Here is a 23,834-nt window from a genome sequence, read left to right as displayed (position 1 = left end):
CGAGTTCCGCTTGATACATAACCTATCCTACCCAAAAGGAGGCTTGGTGAATGATGCCATTCCACGTGAGCAATGTTCAATGCATTACGCGTCCCTCGACCATGCTATCAAGCTGGTGAGGGAATGCGGCCCAGGCGCCCTCATGGCAAAATGCGACATTGAGTCGGCTTTCCGACTGCTCCCAGTGCACCCACACGATTTCAGGTTCTTAGGTTTCAAATTCCAGGACAATTGGTACTTTGACAAAGCCATGCCCATGGGCTGCTCCATAGCATGTGCAGCTTTTGAAACATTTAGCACCTTCGTGGAATGGGCCATGAAACAGAGGTCAGGTTCCCATTACATCTCGCATTATTTGGATGATTACTTCCTCGTCCGCCCTGCAGGGTCGGACGCATGCGCCAGAGCGTTGGCCTGCTTCAAACAGCTGGCAGCCGAGTTCGGCATCCCTCTAGCAGCCGACAAGACGGAGGGCCCAACCACGGTCATATCATATCTAGGCATCGAATTAGACTCCATCAGCCAAACTTCCCGATTGCCGCAGGCCAAGCTGCAGATATTAAGGGAAATGATTAGTGCTATGCTTCTCAAAGAAAAGACAACAGTCAGGGAGGTACAGGTACTCCTAGGGCACCTCAATTTCGCATGTAGGGTCATCACACCTGGCCGTGCCTTCTGTGCGCGACTAAATCGTCTTCTGGCAGGTGGCGGGGCCCGACACCACCACATCAGGCTCACCAAAGTTATAAAGGAGAATCTAAACACATGGTTGGCCTTCCTCAAATCTTATAACGGGGTGTCCTTCTGGCAATCCTGGCTGCAGCCAAAGGAGGAGTTCCAGATACATTCGGACGCATCAGGTCGCTGTGGTTTTGGTGTCTACTTCAGAGGCCACTGGTGTGCACAACCGTGGCCAGCATCGTGGCATGCAGCGGGGGTCACGCGTGACCTAACATTTCTTGAGTTCTTTCCAATTCTAGTAGCTCTGCGCATATGGGGGTCCCACCTCAAGGACACCAGGGTCTGCTTCTGGTCAGACAACCAGGCTGTGGTTCGGATCATCGCAAAGCAGTCCGCGAAATCAGACAGGGTGATTCGTATACTGCATCTCTTCGTGCTGGAATGCCTCAGAGGTAACATCTCCTTTTCAGCCAGGTTTATTCCAGGCCTTAATAATGAGATTGCGGATGCCTTGTCTCGTTTTCAGATGGAGCGCTTCCGAGAACTAGCGCCCGAGGCCGATCAGCTCCCAGAGACATTTCCGGAGGAGCTGTGGACGGTTGGAGAGCCGAAGTGATGTCAGGGATACTGAGTGCCCTTGCTCCATCAACGCTGCGGTCCTATACCAGAGCTTGGTCACAGTTTGAGCAGTTCAGAGCTAAGTGTGATCCGCGACTCAGTCACGAGCCCAGGGAGTCTGAGGTTTTGAAATACTTAGTGCACCTCAAAAGGGGAGGCATGGCCATCAAAACAATTCGGATCCACAAGGCTGCAATCTCCTATTTCTGTAACTGCTCGCAGCACCCAGATCCATCCGACACTTTCCGAGTTAAAAAGCTGATTGCAGGATGGCACCGCACACACCCTCCCAGTCCGGATAAGAGAAGGCCAATCACTTTAGAGACCCTCAGTCGGATCTGGGATGTGCTCCCTCGTATATGCTGGTCCAAGCACGAGGTTAGGCTTTTCAGGGCAGCCTTCTCCCTGGCATATTTTGGTGCCCTCAGGCTGGGGGAATGCATCTGCGACACAAAATCAACCCAACTCAGGGGGCTGACCATGAAGGACATCAGCTTAGATGACCGCAGGGTGCTCGTTAGAATAAGGGCCTCTAAGACCGACCAGCTGGGAAAAGGTGCCACCCTTACCCTGACACGCTCCACAGAAGGTGGGCCCTGTCCGGTATCGGACATAAAGAGATTTATCAAAGTGCGCCCGCACGGGCCAGGCCCCCTGTTAATACACTCCACAGGCCGCCCCCTGACACGCACACAGTTCACAGCAGTCCTGCGGAAGGCCATCCAGGCCTGCGGGGGCGACCCTGCCCACTACTCCGGTCATTCCTTCCGCATAGGGGCAGCCACTACAGCGGCGGCAAGTGGGCTTCCCCCAGAGCGCATAAAGGCATTGGGCCGCTGGCACTCAGCAGCATTTAAGGGGTATATCCGGTAAAGGCAATGGGTTCTGACAGCTTCTGTGTGATGATTTATTTCAGGTACACACCCCAAGCGCATCTGGATCTTTGGGCATAGCATTGTATACTGGGCAGCGGTCCATGCCTCCTCGGTTCTAGCCTATGAACACCTGGGCCTTCAACCGAAGATCAGCCTCACTTGGTTTGGTCACCGCGGAATGTGCTGGGATGCGCTCATGCCCTGGCTGCGTCACGAACTCACACTCCGCGAACCACCAGACGCGCTGGTCATCCACCTTGGCGAGGATGACCTGGTTGCGCGCAAGAGCATCGTCTTGATAAAAGCGGCAATTTCAGACCTGGAATGCCTGCAGGCAGCGTACCCTAGCGTTACCATATTCTGGTCAGAACTCCTCCCACGCCTACAATGGCGCAACAACAACACCCATGTCAGACTTAACTACACTGTTGAAAAAATCAATAGGGCACTGCGTGCAGCACTCATGCGCATTGGAGGCCAAGTGGTGAAGCATCCCAGCATCAAAATTTACAGGAACGAACTGTTCAGGCATGACGGCGTTCACCTCACAGCCACAGGTTGCGACCTCTGGCTGAGCGACATCAGACACAGCCTCCTGGAATGGCTGGCGGTTTCTGGGGCGGTTCAGGTGTAGGTAGTCTTGGCGGCGAGACCCCAATTTGTGGTCTCGGGTGGCGGATGCAGGCCTTGGGCGGAATCCTTTAGTCATTTACATAAAGGGGAGGGGCGTGGGGGCGGTGACCCCCTGCCCTATGGCGGCGATAACAGGGTTCCCGTAATCGGGCATCAAGGGGGGGCATTTGGCGATGCCACTTGGCTGGTTATTGCCCCCCCTTCCAGCGGCGGCGATCGGGGGGGCGGGCTATCTGCTTGAACATATGTTCTCCAGAGTTAGCCCAACCCCCACTCATGCTGGACAACCCTGAAGATCACCCCACCCCCTGCTGGGGGCTGGGAGGGATATACGCCCAATGCCTGCGCCAAGGTCTTCCTACATCTGAATTTTAATAAAGTTGTGGCCAATTTTTAATCCCATAAATACGTGGTCCTGTGTCATTATTCAACTCGGGGCTGCCCTGGGGGGCTGGGGGGACTCCGCCTGACTGCGCAAAACAATTTTCGATGTTTGGTCATGGCTTCTCATTCTTAATATTTTACTGGTTCAAAACAAATTTAAATATGAAACATAGTGAATGAAAACATCGTAATACCAATATATAATACCATTGATGCATAAATACCTTCACAAGATGGAGGAGAACCATCAAACTGGAGTTGTGCTTTTAGCTTGCAGAACATCATGTCATTGCCAACCAATGTATAGCCAGGATGGCACTTGTACTTGGCAAAGTCACCTGAAATAATTTGTAAAGCAGAAATGTAGACTGCACATTTTTATCCTTTGGTACTTCTATCCCACATTGGACAACAAAGTCTCAAGGCAATACAACAATATAAAAAGCAGTTTTAAAAACAAGCTTGCTGTTCAAAGCCTAACTAAAACAGCAGATAAAAGCAAATGGAAATATTTTGTAAGATGTCTGAGAAGAGAGGTCCATGGGTTGATCACTATGACCAAAAAGTGGGGGGGGGGGGTGGAGGGAGGGAAAACACATCAAAATAGAAGGGCAATGGAATATAGTAAAACAGTATAGGAAATCAGAATGTGGGGGGAGGGGGGAATCAAGGATGATATACAGAAAATTTGACCAATTATCTATGTGGAGAAGAAATGAGGGAAATAATATTGCAGTCATGGATGAAAATTCAGTTTTACTTATGCCATATGTTTACAGGTACGTTTGAATGAAACAATGAGAGTAGACTCCAAACATATAGGGTAGGATGCAGACTAACTTAGAATCACAATTACTTCCCACAAAAATGGATATGACAAGTCAGTCATTACTATCTTTTCATATTGATTTCAATGGGACTTTAGTGATGGATTTAAAATGGATGCCACTCATTAGATTAAAAGAATTTCTGATCGCCAAACACTCCAGAATGACAGCTAAACTGTACGCTCTTGCTTTTTAATCTTATTTTTCCTGCTGAAATACATGTCCCTAGTGAAACAGTTTGGCAAAACGTTTGTTCTGTTCCTCATACTCCCTCTGCACTAAAGTGTCTGCACAACCTTTAAGAAAGATCTCTTAAAAGCTATCTGTGCTTCCTCCCACTAACTCCCCCCCCCCCGCGAACTTTTGTTTTCTTTCACCCACCCACACATTGTGTAAGAGTCCCAAGCCTGGCATTGCACAAACCTTCACATGTAAATGTTATAGCAATAATTATTGGAGTCTTTGGCAAAGCCAAATGCCTACCGAAGAAAGGGAGAAAGAAAAAGATTTGTTGTCAAAGAGTGGGAGTGATTTAAGGGGTTGTTTGGCATTAGTTACTTTTTCACAAGATTGTCCAAGGGCTGCCACCTTTATTTTCTTCTTCTCCCCCCCCCCCTTTTTTAATAATGAAGCCACAGCTTAACTGCAGAGTGCCCAACAAATGATGTTGCCATGCACTGGGGAAATTGCGCCTTGTGAATGTTCCAGCCTGTTGGTGTAGCATTCTTACTGGAGTAGCAGCAATCCCAGGACTTTAGTAGTCTCATTTCCCATGTATGAAGCAACAATGCTGCTGAGTGCTCTGTTGCCAAGCTATGGCTTCATTTCAAAAGCAGAAAGACTGAAGAAAAGAAAGGCGTGTTCTCTGATCACATCATAAAACAGCTGATTAAGTAATGCAATCATGCTCCCCCCCCCAACTCAATTTTCTGATAGATTCTTCCCAGGATTTCTCTGTCCACCTTCATTTCTGTTCAAAGGTCAGGCAAACGTAGGAGTTTTGTGCAGCCCAACTCAGACCTCCAAAATACACGTGTTAGGAATAATTGAATTGACTGATATTGTATCTTCAGCTGCCAGCCACTGGTGCTTTTGAATTACTACACCCTGTTTAAGTAATGCACTGCTCAAAGGAGCCTTCCCCAACCTGCTGCCCTCCGTAAATGTTAGACTACAACTCCCATCAGCGCCAGCCATCATGGCTGTTTTGGTGCTAGGGTTGAGAAAGGTTGTAGACAAAGGCATATGAAAGGCACCAGGTTGGCAAAGGCTGGCTGCAAGGAGCGTCAACCTCTTTCCCGTAAAAAATCTTTAACTGGGATGGAGGACAAGACTATCACGGGCTGTTAGCCAAGATACCTACATTCTACCTCCTCTGAATATATATGAATTCAGAGGCATTCACTGAATAAGCCTCTGAATATGAACTTCTGGGAAACACAAGTTGGGAGAGTGTTGTTGTGCTCAGGGGTCCAGCTTACTTGCTTCCCATAGGGACCTGGCTGGACTCGGTGGGCGATTGGCCCGATCCAGCAGACACTTTTACTCTCATGCAACAGCAATGCACATTTCAGAAGATTTGTAGAATTTAACCTACGACTACTGCAAATAAATTTACTCAAATAAATAAATTCCACCTAAGAATAATTCAAATAAACCACATTCAGGAATACCACCAACATCATTTGTGTAAAAGTCTGGACAGAGAACTGATGTATAGGTATATCAACGTAAGGAAAAAATGATCACCTATTTCAAACTCGTCATCTTCTGTAAGCAATTCAGCTTGTGGAACTGTTGGTGGAGGCTGGCACTTCTTCAGCTGATACGCTATAAAATCAAAAGCAAAATTGCATTAGTATCTCTTTGATAACAAAACCTCATTACAAGCTGGCAGTTGTGAAACTGTCCTCAAGCTGGTTCACATGTCACATTGAACAACTGTTTATTTTAAACTATGCTTTAACGTGAATAAGCAGTGCGGTGGCGCATGCTGCTCGAAAGTTTGCAAGTCCCCCCTTCCTTCTCCCCTGCATCAGAGGAAACAAAATTGAGGCTGATTTTGTGTTACATGGAAAACAGCACTCAGCTTGGTTCCTGCAAACAAACTATGACTGAGAAGCTGAGAACAAACCTATGGTTTAATAAGGTGTGCAACACAGGCACAGGGGAAGGCTTGGAAGCCAAGTGTAAGCTCTTATACATAGCTTGCTGAGGATATGAATCAACATTCCTAAATGGAGTGGCACCGCTACTTCCATAAATGCATGCCTTTGTGTCAAAGAGCATGCTGGTCAGTAATCACACAAAGTTGGAGTTAGCTCTTTATTAGTGAAAATATGATATCCACAGTCTTGGCTGAGTGCCAGGATTAATGAGCACAGTAACTCATTCCTCGTGGTACTTCCTACATGAAAGCAAATTGCTGAGACTGAAGGTTCCCACCTCCCCAAAACTGTCTAGGTCTCCTCCTCTCCAGTGATTTTTTCAAGAAATCGGAGACTGTACAGGTGTGCAGCCAATCTCTTTTCTGCTCTTTTCATGCCTCTCCTGGTTCTGGGAGATGGGGGGGGGAGCTTGTCACAACAGGAGATGGAGATATCCGTGACTCTTCAACAGCCTGACTCATCTGAGCCTCTTGACCTCCCTCCTTGCCTGCTTCAGCTTCTTGACTTCTCTCTGCCACAGACTCTCCCAGCTCACTAAGCCCTGTTAGTGAGGGATGGGGAACCTGTAGTCCTGCAGAGGTTGTTGGATTACAAGTCCCATGATCCTTCTCCACTGGCTACACTTGCTCGGGTTGATGGGAATTGGAGGCCACAGTTTCTGCACCATTTCCCTAAGCCAAATGTCTTTTCAGTTTCTGACTGAGACACAAGCCTTCAATGTGAAATGAAGAACAATTCTCCTGTATGTCATGCACACTTACTTCCCTTCTTCATTTCCTTTCCCCTTTATTTGCCCTAAGTATTTTATACCTAAAAAGTCATGCTACTTTCTTTAAAATCAAAGGCCACCCCCTGCCCCTTTTCCAGGAAATAAGTGTGTGACAAAATGAAAATGAATCAAAATAATCCTAAATAAACATATGCTACTTAACGTTTTCCCCTCTCCGGGTCTCTGACTCTTTAACTGTATAAGAAGGCACTGAAACAGTTTCAAAGTTCCAAGTGAAAAAATGTCTCGTGTCTCTAAGCAGCTAAAATATTCTCAACGGGAGATTAGGATACCACTGGGTTTTCTTAACACCAGAAAGTCCTTAGGACTTAGAGAGGAGTGCATGGCCAGGGTTAAGTGGGCCAGAGTTTTTTCCCCATTAAAATATTAAAAAAACCAAGTAACTCGATATTAAATATTTAACACTCATTTGGCTGTGGATAATAAAGACTGTTACTCTAGAGGTTTTTATTAAATGAAAATATCATGCCAATTAAACCAGTCTAATTTATTTTAACATCAGTAGGCAGAAAATATCCCTTTAAAGCTCCACATGCTGCCTCTATCTCACAGGCATGATTTGTAAGATGAGAAGAGGAGAACTGACCATGAAAATTGAGAACAAAGAACCCTCCAGTGGAGAAGTCACTGTGAAACTTGAGAAGGACTTGATTGCTTGAGCTATAAGCTGTCTCAAGAGCTGTATTCCCGCTGAACACTCCCAGCTGAGGAGAATTCTGGTCTGGCCCATCCCTAGGGACCAAGAGAAAAGAGACATGTCAGCAAAAGCCTGTAATTAAGGTTTGAATTAACTCTGTTTTCTCTTGATGGTAGCTTTAAATCTTCAAGAAGGCAGGCTAATCCTAACAATTGTAGCATAGTAATTCATTTGCATGCAAATCTAGGAAGGCGATTAAGTACATTCCTGCTAATGTGAAAAGCTTGACCTTTTAGGAGAAGCTGGAAAAGCTATGTAAGTAATATTTGTATTAAATAAGGTTCAGTACTGTATGGTTTGCCATTAGGTCACCTGTGGTGCTTCATTCTATTGTTATATTTAGAAAAACATATTATAAGGGTATTTCATATAGGTGCTGTTCTTTAATCACTTTCCTATTCACTGAAAACTCATATGTTCTATGTCAGCCAATGAAACAAATGTCAGTGCCACACTGGGTGAAAGAGAGAAATAAAAACCACATTTACAACAGGAGAAATAATTCATTTCAAAACAAAATATAATGATAATAATAATAATCTATTAAACATTAAAAGCTTCCCTAAACATGGGAATTACACTATGTAATATGGCATTACACTATTCTTATATGTGTATAAACTGATTTTTCTTCCCAAATTATTTTTTTAAGTAATTTCAGCTACCATAATTAAAAGGGTTTTGCTGCTACTTGCAAAGGTATAACAATTTTTGCCATTCTTCTAGCAGGATTAATGACACTTCGCACACAACCATTTAATAACACTATTGCTTTATGCTGCCACACAAAAGCTGGCAACATTTCAAATTAGCAAGCAGCAGAATCATACTATGAAACATCTGGGCTCCCAGGCACCTGGGACATCTCTAGTCCACTTGAAAAACATTTCCAAAATTTTACTAATGCCTTTATTAATGAAAAAGCTGTTTTGGTCAGTGAGGTGCCTATGGCGGAGCAGATATTAAGATGTCACTTTAAAGAATGGTTCTTTATCAAGCCAAAGATCAACAGCTTTTTAGTGCAAAAGACATAAGTTGTTTAGACCTTCCCAGTGGTTTTAATCTTTTTGATACAAACTCAGGAAAAGGACAGTAGGTAGTTCAAAGGAGGAATGACTAGCCCATCTGCTATATAATCCTTCTCAAAATATGTACTGTGAGAAAAAACAGGGATCTGAAAAATTCAACACATTTTTCCCCCCAAGCAGGCATCTCTGAATGGCAGTGGCATTTCTAGGACTCAGCATTTGGGTTAGCAGATGGATGGGAAAACATTTGCCTCTGGGAAGAGATTGGCCCCAGTGGCTCCCCTCACAACCGAAAGCATTGTTAATTTAAATTGCTAACACAACGAAATGTGGCATTTTGATCATATCTGGTTAGGCTTATACAATTATGCAATGAATATATTTTTGAATTTATACCCCATTCCTATCCAGTCAGCTGGGGACAGGTATAACAGTAGTATGAAAATGCAAAATGTCCCATAAAATTATTTTCAAATCCAATATATTGTAATGGACACCTACTACTTGCTCCAATATTATTGGCATTTCCATATTTCTCCAACACGTGTTCAAAAAGAAAGACATTAGCAGGCAGAGCTAGTATGCACGGTATCGAAATTTGTTGGTCCACCGACATAATTACTGCCCATCAGTGTAGCCCTGTAAGCAGCTGCACTTTAGCAGTTCCTGTGCTATTCAGGTAAGGTACCGTACAAATTGTGCCCCACAGGTTTCAAAATACTATTCAGGAAATATACCCATATTATTATGACTAAAAATATTTTACTCCACCCCCCCCTGAAGACTTCAATGCAGCTATCAACAGTTAAAAACAATAACATTAAAACAACACCACAAACAAAAATTAAGAGCAGCAAAGATTAAAATGGTTCAAAAAAATCAAAAAGTAAAGCTGCTTTCAAGTTCCATCGCCTGGAGAGAAGGCACTCTCCTTGGTTACAATCAGATGTATTTCAGAATTTGTTGGGACATGCAGAAAAGCCTCCACTGGTCGTCTTAATAAGGAGGCAGGCTCATTTACAAAATGTCACCCCTTCAAATGCCCTGAGGCCATACCACAAAAAGCTTTAAAAGCTTCATCATCAGCACTTTGAACTGGGCCCAGAAATGAACTGGAAGGCAAAGCAGCTCCAGTTATCAACTTGGCTGCCTCAGTTTGGACCAATAAAAGTTTCTGACCTCTTTTCAAAGATAGCTCTTGGTAGAGCATATTGCAATAGTCCTGATGCGATATAAATATGGCATGTGTTACTATGGCCAGATCTGCAGGTACTAATTCAACAAGTTAGACCCCTGTCCCTGGATCAGAAGTTATCCTGTCTCTTGCCTTGTCAATTTTAATTTGTTTACTCATGTTTAGACTGTGACTACCTCCAAGCGTCAATTCAGACTCCCTGGACAAGGGTGGGAAAGATAAATAGAACTGAGTTCTTTGCTTTGATGACCACAAAATATGATGCAATCCTTTTTTTCCAAGCGACTTCATGTGGGAAATGTTCCAGAATCAAAATAGAGCTTCACAGGCTGGCTTTCATGTTGGAGAGAAGACTTACCTTCTCACCACCTCCCTAAGTTTCAAAACAGATATTTCAAGCAGGAGAGAAACTTACTAGTCAACAAATTCTGCTCTGTATACAAACTAGCTAACCAACCAACCAACTAACTAACTACTGTAATACACATGAACACCAACAGTTCAATTATTCCGGATTGAGATGAAGTTCAGATTGATCAATTATCAGTCTTTACGGTAATAAAGGTTAACATACCAAACTGCAATGTAGTCATTCACTAGTTCTGTTTGGAGTAAGGTGAAATTGATATAGATTCCATGACCCTGGGGTACAGTAATAAGCCACGTACAATCTTTTGAATTTGGATATTCATCTGGAAATCCTGGGGAGTACACAGTACCATTTTCAGATGTTACATTATAGCCACAAGGAGCTGAAAAGGAGAGGAAGAGGAGTGTTAAAAAGTTAGGACGCATGGTTAAGTCAGGACAGTGATTTGTCTTACGTTTAAGACGTAGCAATTCAAGAGTTCAAAAAGGCAAATTCACATGGTTGGTTACCTTTCAGTAATAGGCTTATACCATCTTCTGTGGGGGGTGGGGACACTGCAGGTTAGCATGATGGATCATGAACAGATGGCACTGAGGGCAGATGGCTACACCTGCATCCTCCACAGAACAGTGCTCAGGAAATGCTGCTGCAACTAGTATCAGCTAAAGCACCTTCTTTAACCTAGTGCCAGATGTTTTGGACTACAATTCCCTTCAGCTGTGCCAGTTCAATAGCATCAGGCAAGAGGCCATGGAAGCCAGAAGGAATACCATCCCTCAATCATCAAGCTACAGGGTTGGCTATTACAAAACTCTAGTGTTTTTTTTTAAATGGAAAAGCCTAGGAGAGTTGAATTCGAGTCCAACTCTTGTCAAAGCAAGCTGCCACAAGGAGCTCCCCAAGCTTCCTTGGTTTGTGAGCTGCTTTGTGGGACTACAGCAAAATACCTTTTTTTTTAATAGCACAAATAGATTCAACCCACCATATTCTTCCTTTTGATCAAATCCCACTGATAAAACTGCTTCAAATTGGAAATGCATCCAATTGTGCAGAGGAATGTGATGAATCATGTGATTGTTCCTCCTCAAAGAAAGGGATAAAGGATCAATTGAATTGGATAACATCATCTGCTGCCCTGCAGGGTCACTTTCCCGTTTTCTTGTGATCCCTGTAGTCACAACCCCCTTCCCACCACTTCCCATTTTATCCACTTAACAATAGGGTCGGGTCAATTAACAATGAGTAGACGTGACTTGATTCAACAGACAGACTCTCCTCTTGTTGGACTTGACTGTGAGAGATGGAGAATAAGCTGAAATATGTCTTACTATATTTCTCAATGTTTAGCACACAAAATGCTTACTTCCTCTTCCGTGAGTGTGCTCAAAATAACAATGTAATGAGACAATTTAACAATTTGAAACTATTTAAACATCCTAGTTAATATGGGGAGGTAGTAGCTTTGTCTTCATTAAGAACCTGACCTAAAGCTGATTGATGTTTTTTGCCAAAATGCAATACAGCTCAAAGGAAATTTTTTGCAGATGTTAAGTGTATGTAAGTGATTTTACTTGCTGAGTTACTCTACATTCAAGAAAATGACTTCCCTTCATTGGAGGTTTGAATACCCCAAAAAGCTTGGCCAGTTACAAAGCTGCCAAGTTTTCCTTTTTCTCGCGAGGAAGCCTATTCAGCATAAGGGAATTTCCCTTTAAAAAAGGGAGAACTTGGCAGCTATGCAGTTACCATTCTAGTCACTCTAAGGCTCCAATCTAAACCATCCATTTGGGGAGGGGGTGTTGTGCAGCTGAAAAGACTCTGGATCTTTAAGTTGCAAGCCTTTTCTGACCCTTTCCAAGAAGCCCCCGAACTGCTTACTGTTTGACAGTACCATGTCAGAGTTTTGACACTGGTTGGTCAGAACCTCAGACCTTTCTGTGCCATCAGGAAGCAGGGAATCTGATAGCAGATCTCCCTCTTTAACACTGGAGCTCTCTCTCTTGGATGTTGTAGATCCATATAATATTGTAAGCCCCTGGGCTATTCCCCTGACTAAGATTGCAGCTTATAACACCAAGTGTTGGAAGGAAAGGGTAGGAAATATTTAAACTGCTTTTTTATTTTTTAAAGAAGCTCTACATTCATTAGATGCTTTCTTGAATGGTACCTGAGAAAGCCCAAAGAGCACTACACATACAAGTAACAGCTATTAACATTGTGTTAGTCAATAAATCAGTTCAATGGCAATTAGGAGATTCTAGTTAAACATTTGGGCCAGAGGGATCAGGAGCATGAAATTTTTCTTGGTCCTATACTCATGGAAAGCTTTTGGCCTCCTGCTCCCAATGTCAAACCCTGCATAGGAGGAACACCAAGATCCTACACAGACAACATTAATGTAGTCTTTGCTTCCCCTGTACAAACAGGCTGTTATGGAGATAGGAAAAACAAAAGGCCCGACACTGCTTTTTAATTCATAATAAACAACATGGTTTCACATCTGTCAGGTTTTCAATGTTTCCCCCCTCATTTCAAAATAGGTGATAAATATATTTTAGCTCGTCTGTAAGCAGTTGCCACAGCAGTAATATCTTTAACACAGAAAGTTGCATAACACCTCCTTACAATCCTTTGGTAATTACTATAAAAATGAAGACCAATTATCAAAAGACCAAAGTGGATGTTTTCCAAGAGAGACTCTAAAAACATCTGGAAGTTAGACGGGATGGAAATTGAACAACTACAGGTGTGTTGTTGTTTTTCACTTTCTGGGTGTGGTGCTTTTGCAGATAGGAAGCTGGATGGAACAGGTAGGTCCTCTGAGAAGTGCGTCACTTGTTCCCGCTTCCTCTGCTACTTACTCTCCACCATGCTAGTTGTTTCCTTTTGTTTTCTAATTTATTTCGTATCAATTAAAAAGGTGGTGTGGCATGAGCAATTTTTTATTATGAAAGTGTAATCCACAGAGAAAAAGTTCGAGAATCACCGATAACCTAGAAATCATTTTATTCATACGCTTTTTTTTAAAAAAAAACCAATACAAATAATATAGTCACTACTAGTAGCTTTGAAAAAGTTGTATTTGATTTGATGTCTGGGCATGATGGAACTTAGTATGCAGGTTCCCATCTGGCTCTTTTGCATGACAAAGGAAGATGATATTGGTCATTTTCATTGTTCTGCTTTTGTCAAGGATAGCCATTTACAGACGTGAGAAAGTTATTTTAATTACAGCATTTCAGTATAATTAATTTAAATTCTAAGCAAGGCACAGAATAATTCACTCTTTCCCCTCTATGTATAATGTGCAAAATTTCAAAGTAATTTGAGGTGATTCAGAGTGAAAGAATTGAAATATGTGGCTGAGTTATAAAGTACATTTAAAATATAAATAGGGCAACACAGTACTGCTTTGTAAATTTATATACCCAGGTGCACAAGGGGCAGGCCAACGAACATTGCAAATGTGATATATATTTGAATAACCACTGCAGGCAAATAATTGAACACAGGGGGCTTCAACACAAAGAAGCATGTGCAAGGAAGTTATCTGAAAACTGCTAAAATCTGCAGATCAGTTGTTTGGTGGGGAGAGGGTAAGAAGGGGTGCTGAAGCTACTGAGCAGCAGGATTTTAGCATTTACTGAAAAAGTTTGTGTGTAGCCTTGGCTTTTGAACCAAAGAGGGTGGACTCTGTTCTTGGGACACATTTGCACATGCAGTTCACTCAACCAGTTTGGAAATCCATGCATGAAAAAGCATAATGTTCAAGGGTTCAAGACATCTTCAGAAATCCTTGAACATCATTAGGCCTAGGAGGGGAAAATACTTTCCCATGTGCTACAGGTGTGGCCAGGTAGGCGAAAGGAAGAGGATTTGGAGGCTGATGGGAAAATGTGAGAAAGGGGAGTTGTTCTCCTAATTATGTCATCTGGGGTGTGATGGAGTTCAACGTGTAATAAACCAAGCTGTCCCCCAATTTCAGAGAGGAACACCTTGGTTTCTGGAGCCCAGTTATGAACTAAAGTGGTGTATGGATGTTGGAACATCTCTATTAGTGGTCGATATCATTTTCAACCCTCATGCATTGGCTTTTCTGCAATTTTTCATCACATTTCATTGAATATATAATGTCGAGAGACTACTAAGAGTCAACTTTTATTACAATTAGCAAAATTTACCTTCACATTTTGGAAAGGGGTGGTTCCAGTTCCTGTTGATCCCATGGTGGCAAGTGAGAACAGAAGGACCAATCAATACATATCCTGGATAGCACTCAAAAGATATTGACTGGCCCACGCTGTAATCGGAATTAATGATATATCCATTGAAAAACGGAGGAGGATCTGGACAGTTTTGTAATTCATATGCTGGAAGAAAAAGAAATGTGGGACCATTTTTTAAAAGTAACAGTTACACTGGTTTCTAGCTTGTTTATTCAGAATCGCTAGGGGGGGGGGAATGCTTGAATGATGATTCCCTACATTCAACATTGCAGTTAATCAGCTCAAGTTTTTCCCTATTTGCAAAGGCAGGAAATGTTTTGAAAACAGTATATTTTGAGACAAGGCTCCTCCTCCTCATAAGACAAATTATATACAATAAGCAACAGGAATTTATAGTATATAGTTAAGGTCTGCAAAAGCAAGATTTCTGTTCAAACCAACAGATGCCACCTAGCTGGAACTATTTTAATGCATTTCATATGTTCACCATGTTGACTTGCAAGTTTTAGAGTAAAAAGTTTAAATAGTCATCGTACAACTACTCCTCTATAAGAGAAGCATTTTTTTTTTACAGAAATATAGCAGTTATCTGATAAACATCTGCATCGCTGCAGGCTTCAGGTTGCTGCTGTTCTCCCCACCCCACCCCCAGATAAAAACATATTAACCAAATGGGTGCGTGTTAATGTCTTGTTGCTAATGCTTCAGTTTGTTCAGTTTTCACCTAGTAATGCTGTATTAGGACAGGCACATCACCGAATCACAGTTTTGACCTCTGTAAAGGCATGTAAATCGAAGACATGATATATAAATCAAATGAATGACTTGACTTATAAATCAGTGCCGTGACACACAAAAAATGAGCAACATGATTTATAGATAGCTTCATGACTTGTTAATTAGCCCCATATTATATAAATCATGTTCAAAGCTTGAAAATTCACCACCTTACTTACAAATCAATGCAACACCTTCTTGCAGTACAATGCAAGCCATTCACATATTAGATAAATCAATGGAAGGCTTTCCTCTCTGGTATACTGCATTTCCTTAAGTACTGAAGAGCACAGTGTAAATGCCAGAACCGTAATTCTCTCCCTGTCACACCATGAAGGTTCTCCAATAATCATTTATTGGCAACATAACCACACAGAATGCCTGACAATGCAGGCTAATCAAAGTCTATCACACTCTTGCTAGATAATTCGCAAACTGTGACAAGATGTGGTGATGATCGCCACCTTAAAAGGAGGTTGCATAAATTCATGGAGTGAACACTAATAGTGGCTGCAACTACTAATCATGATGAAGTTCCAGGTACAGAGGCAGCATGCCACTAAATGCTAGTGCTGGACATGGGACAACTGGAAATATAGCTTTCATGTCCTCCTTGTGGGCTCCTTGAGACAATTGATTGGCCAGGATGAACTGGATGAACCTTGGTCAAATCAAGCAGGACTCTCCTTGTGTTTTTACCCAAGAATGCTGATGATGCAAATTATAAATTGCGTATGGAGACCCTTTAACCTGGCCTAGAAATAAATTCAGACATGACTCAAATTTTGGTATGGTTCTTGGCAGAATTTAGGCCACAACTTTATTGATTACAAAATCAAGCGAGTGGTTGCATAGGCTCTGCTTCCCAAAGCTACCAAGGGTAGCGCTGGCTCTGGGCGCACCATGAGTCAGCCAGGTCAACACCTGGGAGGGGGGACAGACGACCGCCCGGCCCTGGTCCCCCAGATGTGCCCTGAACTCTAAATCAGGGCACAACCCTGCTTGGGGAAGACCAACCAGGAGTTCTAGGATTCCTTTTACAGGAATACCTGTGGATAGGGTTGGCTAGGAATCCTGCCACCCCTATCAGCATGAACCAGTGCCTATACACCAACCTTACAAGTTGTGACGATTTGCTACGTGGCAGGCGAAACCCAAGTGGCAACAGCCAACCAGCCAAGTGGGGGAAATTCCTGCTGTGCCCCTGCCCCAACAGCAGGCGACACACGATGGCATAGCAAGGTCAAGTACAAGCCCTAAAATTAGGGAGAGGTGGTCGGGTGTTCCGATGCACTGCAACCCGAGAAGAGGATCTCAAGGGTCACATGCAGCACATAAGTAGTGGTCCCTCTGACTATTGACTGGCATGCCTATAGCCCAATTGCTCCCTGTCAGAGGGACCACCAATAGGGTGTTGTGGGTGCTCCAATTGTCCCCAGCCCAACACCTAGGCCTGATTGCCAGGTCCCACTGCAACGCATGCCCTCTCTTGCAGGAAGGACCCGATTAAACAAGTAAGCATTATTCACTGTTTTTCATAATTGCTTTTTGGGGAAGCAATAATCCAATTACCTACATTCACAGCTTTTCAAAGAACAATCAGCCTACACTTTATCATTCCACTACACATTCTCTCTCTCTTCCCCTCTTTCATCCATAACCCCATATAGAAGGATGGAAGGAGACACCAGGACAACTGCACAACTGGTTGTCGAAAAGCAAGAACAAGAAGGGAAAAAACATGTAACCCAGCCAGATGGGCGGGGTACGAATAGCATTATTGTTATTAAATGCAGAACATGTTGGGGCATGTGCAGAGTGCCCATTCAACATACCAGCGGAGAGTGTCAGTGAAACAGAAAAACACCATACAGTTCTAGGTAGAGTCAGTCCCTTTAGCATAAAGCCATTCCACAGCTGTATATAGATTATATACAGTGGTAATTTACATTCCTTCCAGCAGAAGACAGTCTCATTGCAACATTCCAACGCAGACAAGGCTCTGGCCAAGGGCAGGGGCCAAAAGCAAACTTGCTTCAAACACAAGTGTATTTATACTTTAGATTGAGCTGAGTCGCTCTCACATGCTTGCTGACTGACTCTCACATGCTTAACTAGTTGCAGGTGCAGGATAAACACACCCCAAATTAACGAGCACACCTAACTTAACCCTTTCTTGTCCTTTTTTTCTAAGCATGCATAAACCCCTTATGCATTAAAAGAACATAAAATGCCCTTGGCCTTGAAGAAGGTAGGTCTCAAGGAGTTCGGCATTTTTATTCATTTCAGTAAATTCTCTATTTGCAGCCAGCTTGAAGTTAGCATAGAGAGCAAGAGTGGAGTAATGAGGCTGTACTATACACAGGGGGGGGGGGGTGGAGAGACAGAGAGAGAGAACACAAGAGGAAGTATCAAAATGGTTTGGATAAAATAATAAGGGACTTTAATGAAATGGTAAATTGCCCAATATGATTCAGGGGGAACCTACCTCAGGAATTTGGAAAAAATAACTAATCATAATTCCAAGTAACAGAAAAAAATCATAATACAAACTTTATGCACCAACTGTAATCAGACAGATGATATTAAAAAAGGGACACCAACACACCTTATAAAACATGGAACATGCATTGGTAAAAGTATCCCTTAACCCATGCTAATTATAAAACAAATATTATTATTATTTATCATTATTTGCTGTATATTATATACTGAAAGGTAAAGGACCCCTGGATGATTAAGTCCAGGCAAAGGCGGCGGAGTGAGCTCCCATTGCTCGGTCCCAGCTCCTGCCAACCTAGCAGTTCAAAAGCACACCAGTGCAAGTAAATAAATAGGTACCCTGCGACGGGAAGGTAAATTCCATTCCCGTGCACTCTGGTTTCCGTCACGATGTTCTGTTGCACCAGAAGCAGTTTAGTCATGCTGGCCACATGACCCAGAAAGCTGTCTGTGGACAAACTCTGGCTCCCTCAGCCTGAAAGCGAGATGAGCGCCATGATCCCATAGTCGCCTTTGACTGGACTTAACCGTCCAGGAGTCCTTCACCTTTTTTTACCTTTTACCTTTATATACTGAAAGCACAGCACTACAACTAAATGGCTAAAAACACAGCAAATGCAAAAAAGAAGGACTATAGGTCCCACTTCACTAAAAGAGGCTGTGATGTCATCCTTCAAATGAAGAGCCAAAAGCCTGAGAAATGAGAACATATAAGCTTTGACTTGGGACCAAGATGAGCTCAACAATATTTATTACATTTATTTCCATTCAAAACTTCCCCCAGTTACATACTTATCCTCCAAAAAATACTGTGGCTTTATAACTATGTCCATACCAATACTGGCCACAATACAGAGCAGGCTAAAAACACTCTAGTTTCCTTTCCAATCATTGGGCATTAAGCAAACTGCTAATAAATGAACACATCACAAAAACATATATTTCTAGTGTTGAGAATTATGAAATGTTTAATAGGACATCTACTGCCCAGACCAGTTCACATTTTAAATAAAATAATATAAACACAAAAAACCAAGACAAAACGGGAAAAGTGCCACAGAACAAATTCCAACATGCATAAACCTAAAGAGCCTGAGGGAAGAAAAAAGAGAGAAAGAGGTCTTCACCTGGCACTGAAAACAGGTACAGCACCAGGAAATCTTCCTCCTGGGGAGGAAATTCTACAGGCAAGGGGCCACAACAATGAAAAATACTCCCTGGTAAAGTCACTTGATGGCATGCAAACCTATGAGAAGGGGCTGAGAATATGATCTTAACACTCTTGTCAGATTTACATAGGAGAAGACAATTATTTAAGTCCTCAAATTATAGAATTAAGGTTACGTCACTGGTTGCTCACCTTGATATACAAGTTTAAATCCTTGCCTATTTTCCGAGTGATCACTGTAAAAATGGATGAGAGTTTCATGTGTTGTGCTTAATAAAGATGGCGGGAGGTCTGTTCCACTGAACTGGCCAATCATAGAACTAGTGTGATATGGACCATTCTGGATTTCAAGGAAGTCATGGTTAGCTTCGGTGGAGAAGTTCAGAAACTGTAGGTGTGCCCCTGTATGGGGGGAAAAAGTAAAAATGATATTACCTATCAGTCCTGTTGTAACCACAGCATTGGGGCATGCTGTTTTGTAGAGCCCTGCCTTACTACGTGGTAATCAGAAAATGGAAGCTACAATGCAAGCTCATGTGTTTTGCAAATGGGATCCCTAATAAAAGCTGTCTAAGAGACAGATAATGTTGTGATATATATATATAGCGCAAAAGGAATCTATATTGCAACAGGTACCTTTTATAACCATACAGTTTCTATTATCCACAAAGTAATTAGTGTCTTAACCTCTATACAAATCCCTAAAATACAAGCAGGGCATTATTTTAAAAACAAGCTTAATTATTAAGAACCTGACATTATAGCTGGATTTATAATAACCAAACTGATTAATTTAACTAATTAGCTGAACACATAATATTATCTTTACTTAGTGTATTATATTACATAAATCCATGTAAGGAAGGAAAGCTGTTAATACATAAAATAAATGAATACCTAGCTAAGTGTTCAACAACAGGCCAATTTTAATAAGCTAACAGTGCAGTCCTATATGTGTCTACTCAGAAGTAAGCCCTGTTTAATTATACAAGGCTTACTGCCACAGCTACATGTGTACACAGCCTAAATCTCATAATTTACGGTTGTTTTTTAATAGTGAGAAATTGTATTTTCATTTTGTTCCAGACTCCTATCTTACTTTCAATGGCCTTTTTATCTGCAAGAATCACACCATCCTAATTATTATCTATCCTAAGATGCTTTCCCTTAAAGGCACAGCTGCAATTTGCTAATGAGCCCAAGAAGGTTGTAAACAAGTTCTAGCTACCCATGAAATTATTTGGATAAGAAGTGTTTGGGACTTTTCAATCTAGTTTGTGATGATAAACATATAGCCTTATTATCTTCTCCTCATGAATAATGTATAGATTACCAGCAAACACATCTGAAGAAAAGGGAAAGAAATGCAAAGTGAGTGGCCTGGCCTCTTGTTAGAGGACTGAGAAAGAACATACCAAATTTGGGTAGGTGTTAGCGTTTTATTTTGCACCATTGTTCCAACTTAAATGACTCAGAATGAGGCAGAGAGATTTCACAAACAATGCTTTTTTTCTTTTATTTTTTTTTAAAAAAGTAAATGTTGGACCTGATCCATCCCGTCCCTATACTAGAAATATGTGGCAGTCATTGTTTTGGAAGCTAGGGAACTCCCAGAGAGATCGAAAATTCTATGGTTGAGCTGAATTGTATCATCATCATCATTAAGATTCTTACCATATCCAACAGGCAATAATATCTTCCACACGCAGCCCAGGTTACTGGGATAGTTTCCTGGGAACCCTGGGCTCAGTATTACTCCAGCCATATTTGTCAGTGTCCCACCACATTTGGCTATTGGAAATAAAATAAAATAATGCTATTATATTTCATGGTTTATTGAATGATGTATTGCTTATGCAATGTTCATGTAACTGAAGAGCACTACATTGTACACTTGAACCAACACAGAGCACTACATTGTACACAGAAGGCTCTTATCTGAACAGGCTTCCCCATTCACTTTGGCAGCTCTACACATGGATTCTTTTTCATGCAGAGGGCAGCATTCAACATTGAAGTTAATGGAGAAACCTCTGTAGGTAAAAAGACTCCTTTGGGCAATTCTGCTCCAGCAAGAAATCACTAACCACAGCATACACCCATTGGTACGTCCAGGCATCATATGAAGTGTAGAATGACCCCTTATCAGTTTCAATTATAAAAGGGCCATCCATACATTGCATTGACAGGTAAGAAAATATTCTTAATATGTCGCTTGACCGGTATATTCTGAACACTGAAATTATACTGGTTTCTATATTGTTCAAAGGCGTGATTTAATTATTTCTTCTTTTTTGCATTAATCTGCATTATGCACATTTTATTTTAAATCATTCAGCTCACATACATAAGATAATGGTTCAAATATCACCTTAGGCACAATGTTATCTTAGGCAAATCACCAACACTGTCAAAATCCCTACTTCTCTTCTACAATATGTGGGTGATAATAATGGTTTGATCAATTATAAGGTGTTTTATACCAGGGGTGGCTAGACTATGGTGCTCTAGATGTTGTTGAACTACATCTCCCATCATTCCTGGCCAATGAGCCATGCTGCCTGGCGATGATGAGAGTTATCATTCAGCAGCAGGTTCTATGAATCTATAAGTTAATTCACCTTTTCATTCAACACAGGAAGGTGAACTAAATTTTAAAAAAGCATGTATATGAAATAGAAAGTCGAGACATGAGAAAAGGAGAAACCATTCTCTTAATTCTGGATAATCAGGGTCAATGGTTCATGGGTACCATGTGATGGTTGTAAAAACGACATTTTCCAGTCAAATGGGCTTGATATCAGCAGATACAAACTGCAGCTGCTAATTAACACTTTAGTTTTGTACTTCTGTTATTCTTAATAGCACATGGTTCAAAAAGTATGCATGCATACCTATACATAGAGGAGAAGGATAGTTCCAACGGCGAACTGTTCCAGGCATACAAGAAATATGAGAGCGCCCCTAAAATAAAATAAAAATAATGATTCATCCTCTGTTTCTCCAGCTTCCCCCTGGCAATTTAGCATAATTATTCTAAGGAGAAAACACCAGCATCGCTTGTGAAATCCTGTTGCCAATTACTCTTCCCCTGCACTTTACTACCCATGACAGTTTTCTAATTAAGGTTAAACAAAAGACTACTGCAATAATTAGAATTCCTTTTAAAATGGGAAATGAGTTGTGCCACATGTCTTAAGAAACTGTTTCAAAACCACTGTTCTGAACTCAATTATTGCATAGGCTTGCAGAGCAATGTAAAGTCCTCATTTGCATTCTTCACCACGCTACCAAAGGACGGGATTTATTTCAAGATCAGTCAATGGTTCGGTGTAGAAAGGATTTTTTAAAAAAGACTGCTCTCCCTTTTTTCAGTGGAGAGAGCAGAACAGGATTGCACCATAATGTCTTAACTATACTGCCCAACCAATGTAATGTACATGGTTTCAATTCCAGAATTACTGAAATCATAGTTTAGTTAGGATGGTTTTTTATTTAAAAAAATTCTCTCTTGTCACATACATACAGAGAGTGCGGAATTAAATCAAATGTAATCTATACCCAAGTTATTATCAATATGGATAAACTTGCAAAAGAACACGTGTGCTGTGGCCACAATCCAACAGAGTTAGCTCAACTCTCCTTTCTAGGGGTTGAACTAGATGGCCCTCAGGGACTCTTCCAGCTCTAGAATTCTGTGATTCTATGAACCAAAACCCACTGAGATAAACAGAAATTCCAGCTTGGCCCCATGACCATGGGTGCCCGGGGCTATGAGTGCCATGCAGGGTGCCTGGCTCCTTCATGGGGAATTTTGTGAGTGCTCTTGCACCCAGGGCATTGACACCTATGGAGATAAATAGAATATAAGGTTGCCCCATTCCTTGTTGGGTTGTGGTTAATGTTACAAATTGTGATTATGGATTTCATATTTCACAGGGTTTCAGCCACAGACTTCCCTGACTCCTCCTCTCTACCCCAAGCAGCCCCCACTCCCAAGGGTTGGGAGTGGGGTTGAAGAGGAAGGAAGGGATGGGTTCATGGAGAGAAGCAACTACCACCGTTCCATTTCACTGGAAGATCTCATGTTCTGCTATTGTGAGAGAAGGCTGAAAAGTATTTCTATCCACAGCATGTATAATTTTATACATCTCTTTCAAGCCCTAGAATGCCTAGATTCTTTCTTTCTTAACAAAGAAAAATAATAACAACAACTTTTCCTCATAGGGGAGTTGTATTCCTGTACTATCTCCACAGTCACTTTATTTTTAACCCCAGTGTGCTTATTATTAGGGTGGCTGCCAATCAAATAGTTTAGAAATACAGCATCATATTTAGGGGCCCCTGCAAACATTCTTTTTGTTGTGCATTCATGCTGATTTGATGTATTTCATTTTCTTATCTGCCCTTCACCACATGGTCCACAGGTGGTTTACGACAATAAAAAAATATACAATTATAATAAATTATTTGAGCTCATGCTATCAGAGAAGCAGCCATGTTTGATCTCCCTGTCAATACTCTTTGTTCTTGTCAAATAAAAATAAAAATCGGGTGGTCAAACGGCTTGATTTCCAGACAGTGCATATTCTGTATCCTCCTTCTGGAACTCCTGTAATTTTTCATAGCACTAATCTTCTCTCTGTGTTTTTCCCTCTTGCTTTTGTAGCTCCACAGCACTTTCGAACAGTGATAATGTGGCAGTATTGGAATGTCACAGAACAACTAATAAAGCAGAATAAATCCACCGTTAATGTATCATTATTGTGTTCAGAACATGTTGCCAAGTACATCCACAATAAAACAATGTAACTCTTGTGATGACAACATTGAAACAAGTGTCCTATTCTAGTGAAGCCCAAAGCCCATTGTGAAGGCCTAAGGCTAGCGCTGTA

The 23,834-nt window shown here is 41.8% G+C and overlaps 1 protein-coding gene across 1 annotated transcript in view; it reads right to left on the bottom strand.

The window, feature by feature from the left end:
• Nucleotides 1-23,834, bottom strand: part of CSMD1 (CUB and Sushi multiple domains 1) — a 946,508-nt gene that overhangs the window by 95,267 nt on the left and 827,407 nt on the right. The window contains exons 39-46 of the mRNA XM_035109950.3: nt 21,834-21,903; nt 20,614-20,730; nt 19,132-19,341; nt 14,448-14,636; nt 10,471-10,648; nt 7,563-7,708; nt 5,768-5,848; nt 3,416-3,529 (exon numbers count right to left, since the gene is read on the bottom strand). Coding sequence (XP_034965841.3) covers nt 3,416-3,529; nt 5,768-5,848; nt 7,563-7,708; nt 10,471-10,648; nt 14,448-14,636; nt 19,132-19,341; nt 20,614-20,730; nt 21,834-21,903 — 1,105 coding nt within the window. The remainder of the gene's footprint in view (nt 1-3,415; nt 3,530-5,767; nt 5,849-7,562; nt 7,709-10,470; nt 10,649-14,447; nt 14,637-19,131; nt 19,342-20,613; nt 20,731-21,833; nt 21,904-23,834) is intronic.

This window comes from Zootoca vivipara, chromosome 3 (genome assembly GCF_965207765.1).
Source record: "Zootoca vivipara chromosome 3, rZooViv2.hap1.1, whole genome shotgun sequence".
In the NCBI taxonomy this organism is placed as follows: domain Eukaryota; kingdom Metazoa; phylum Chordata; class Lepidosauria; order Squamata; family Lacertidae; genus Zootoca; species Zootoca vivipara.
This window is presented reverse-complemented; position numbering and strand designations above follow the sequence as displayed.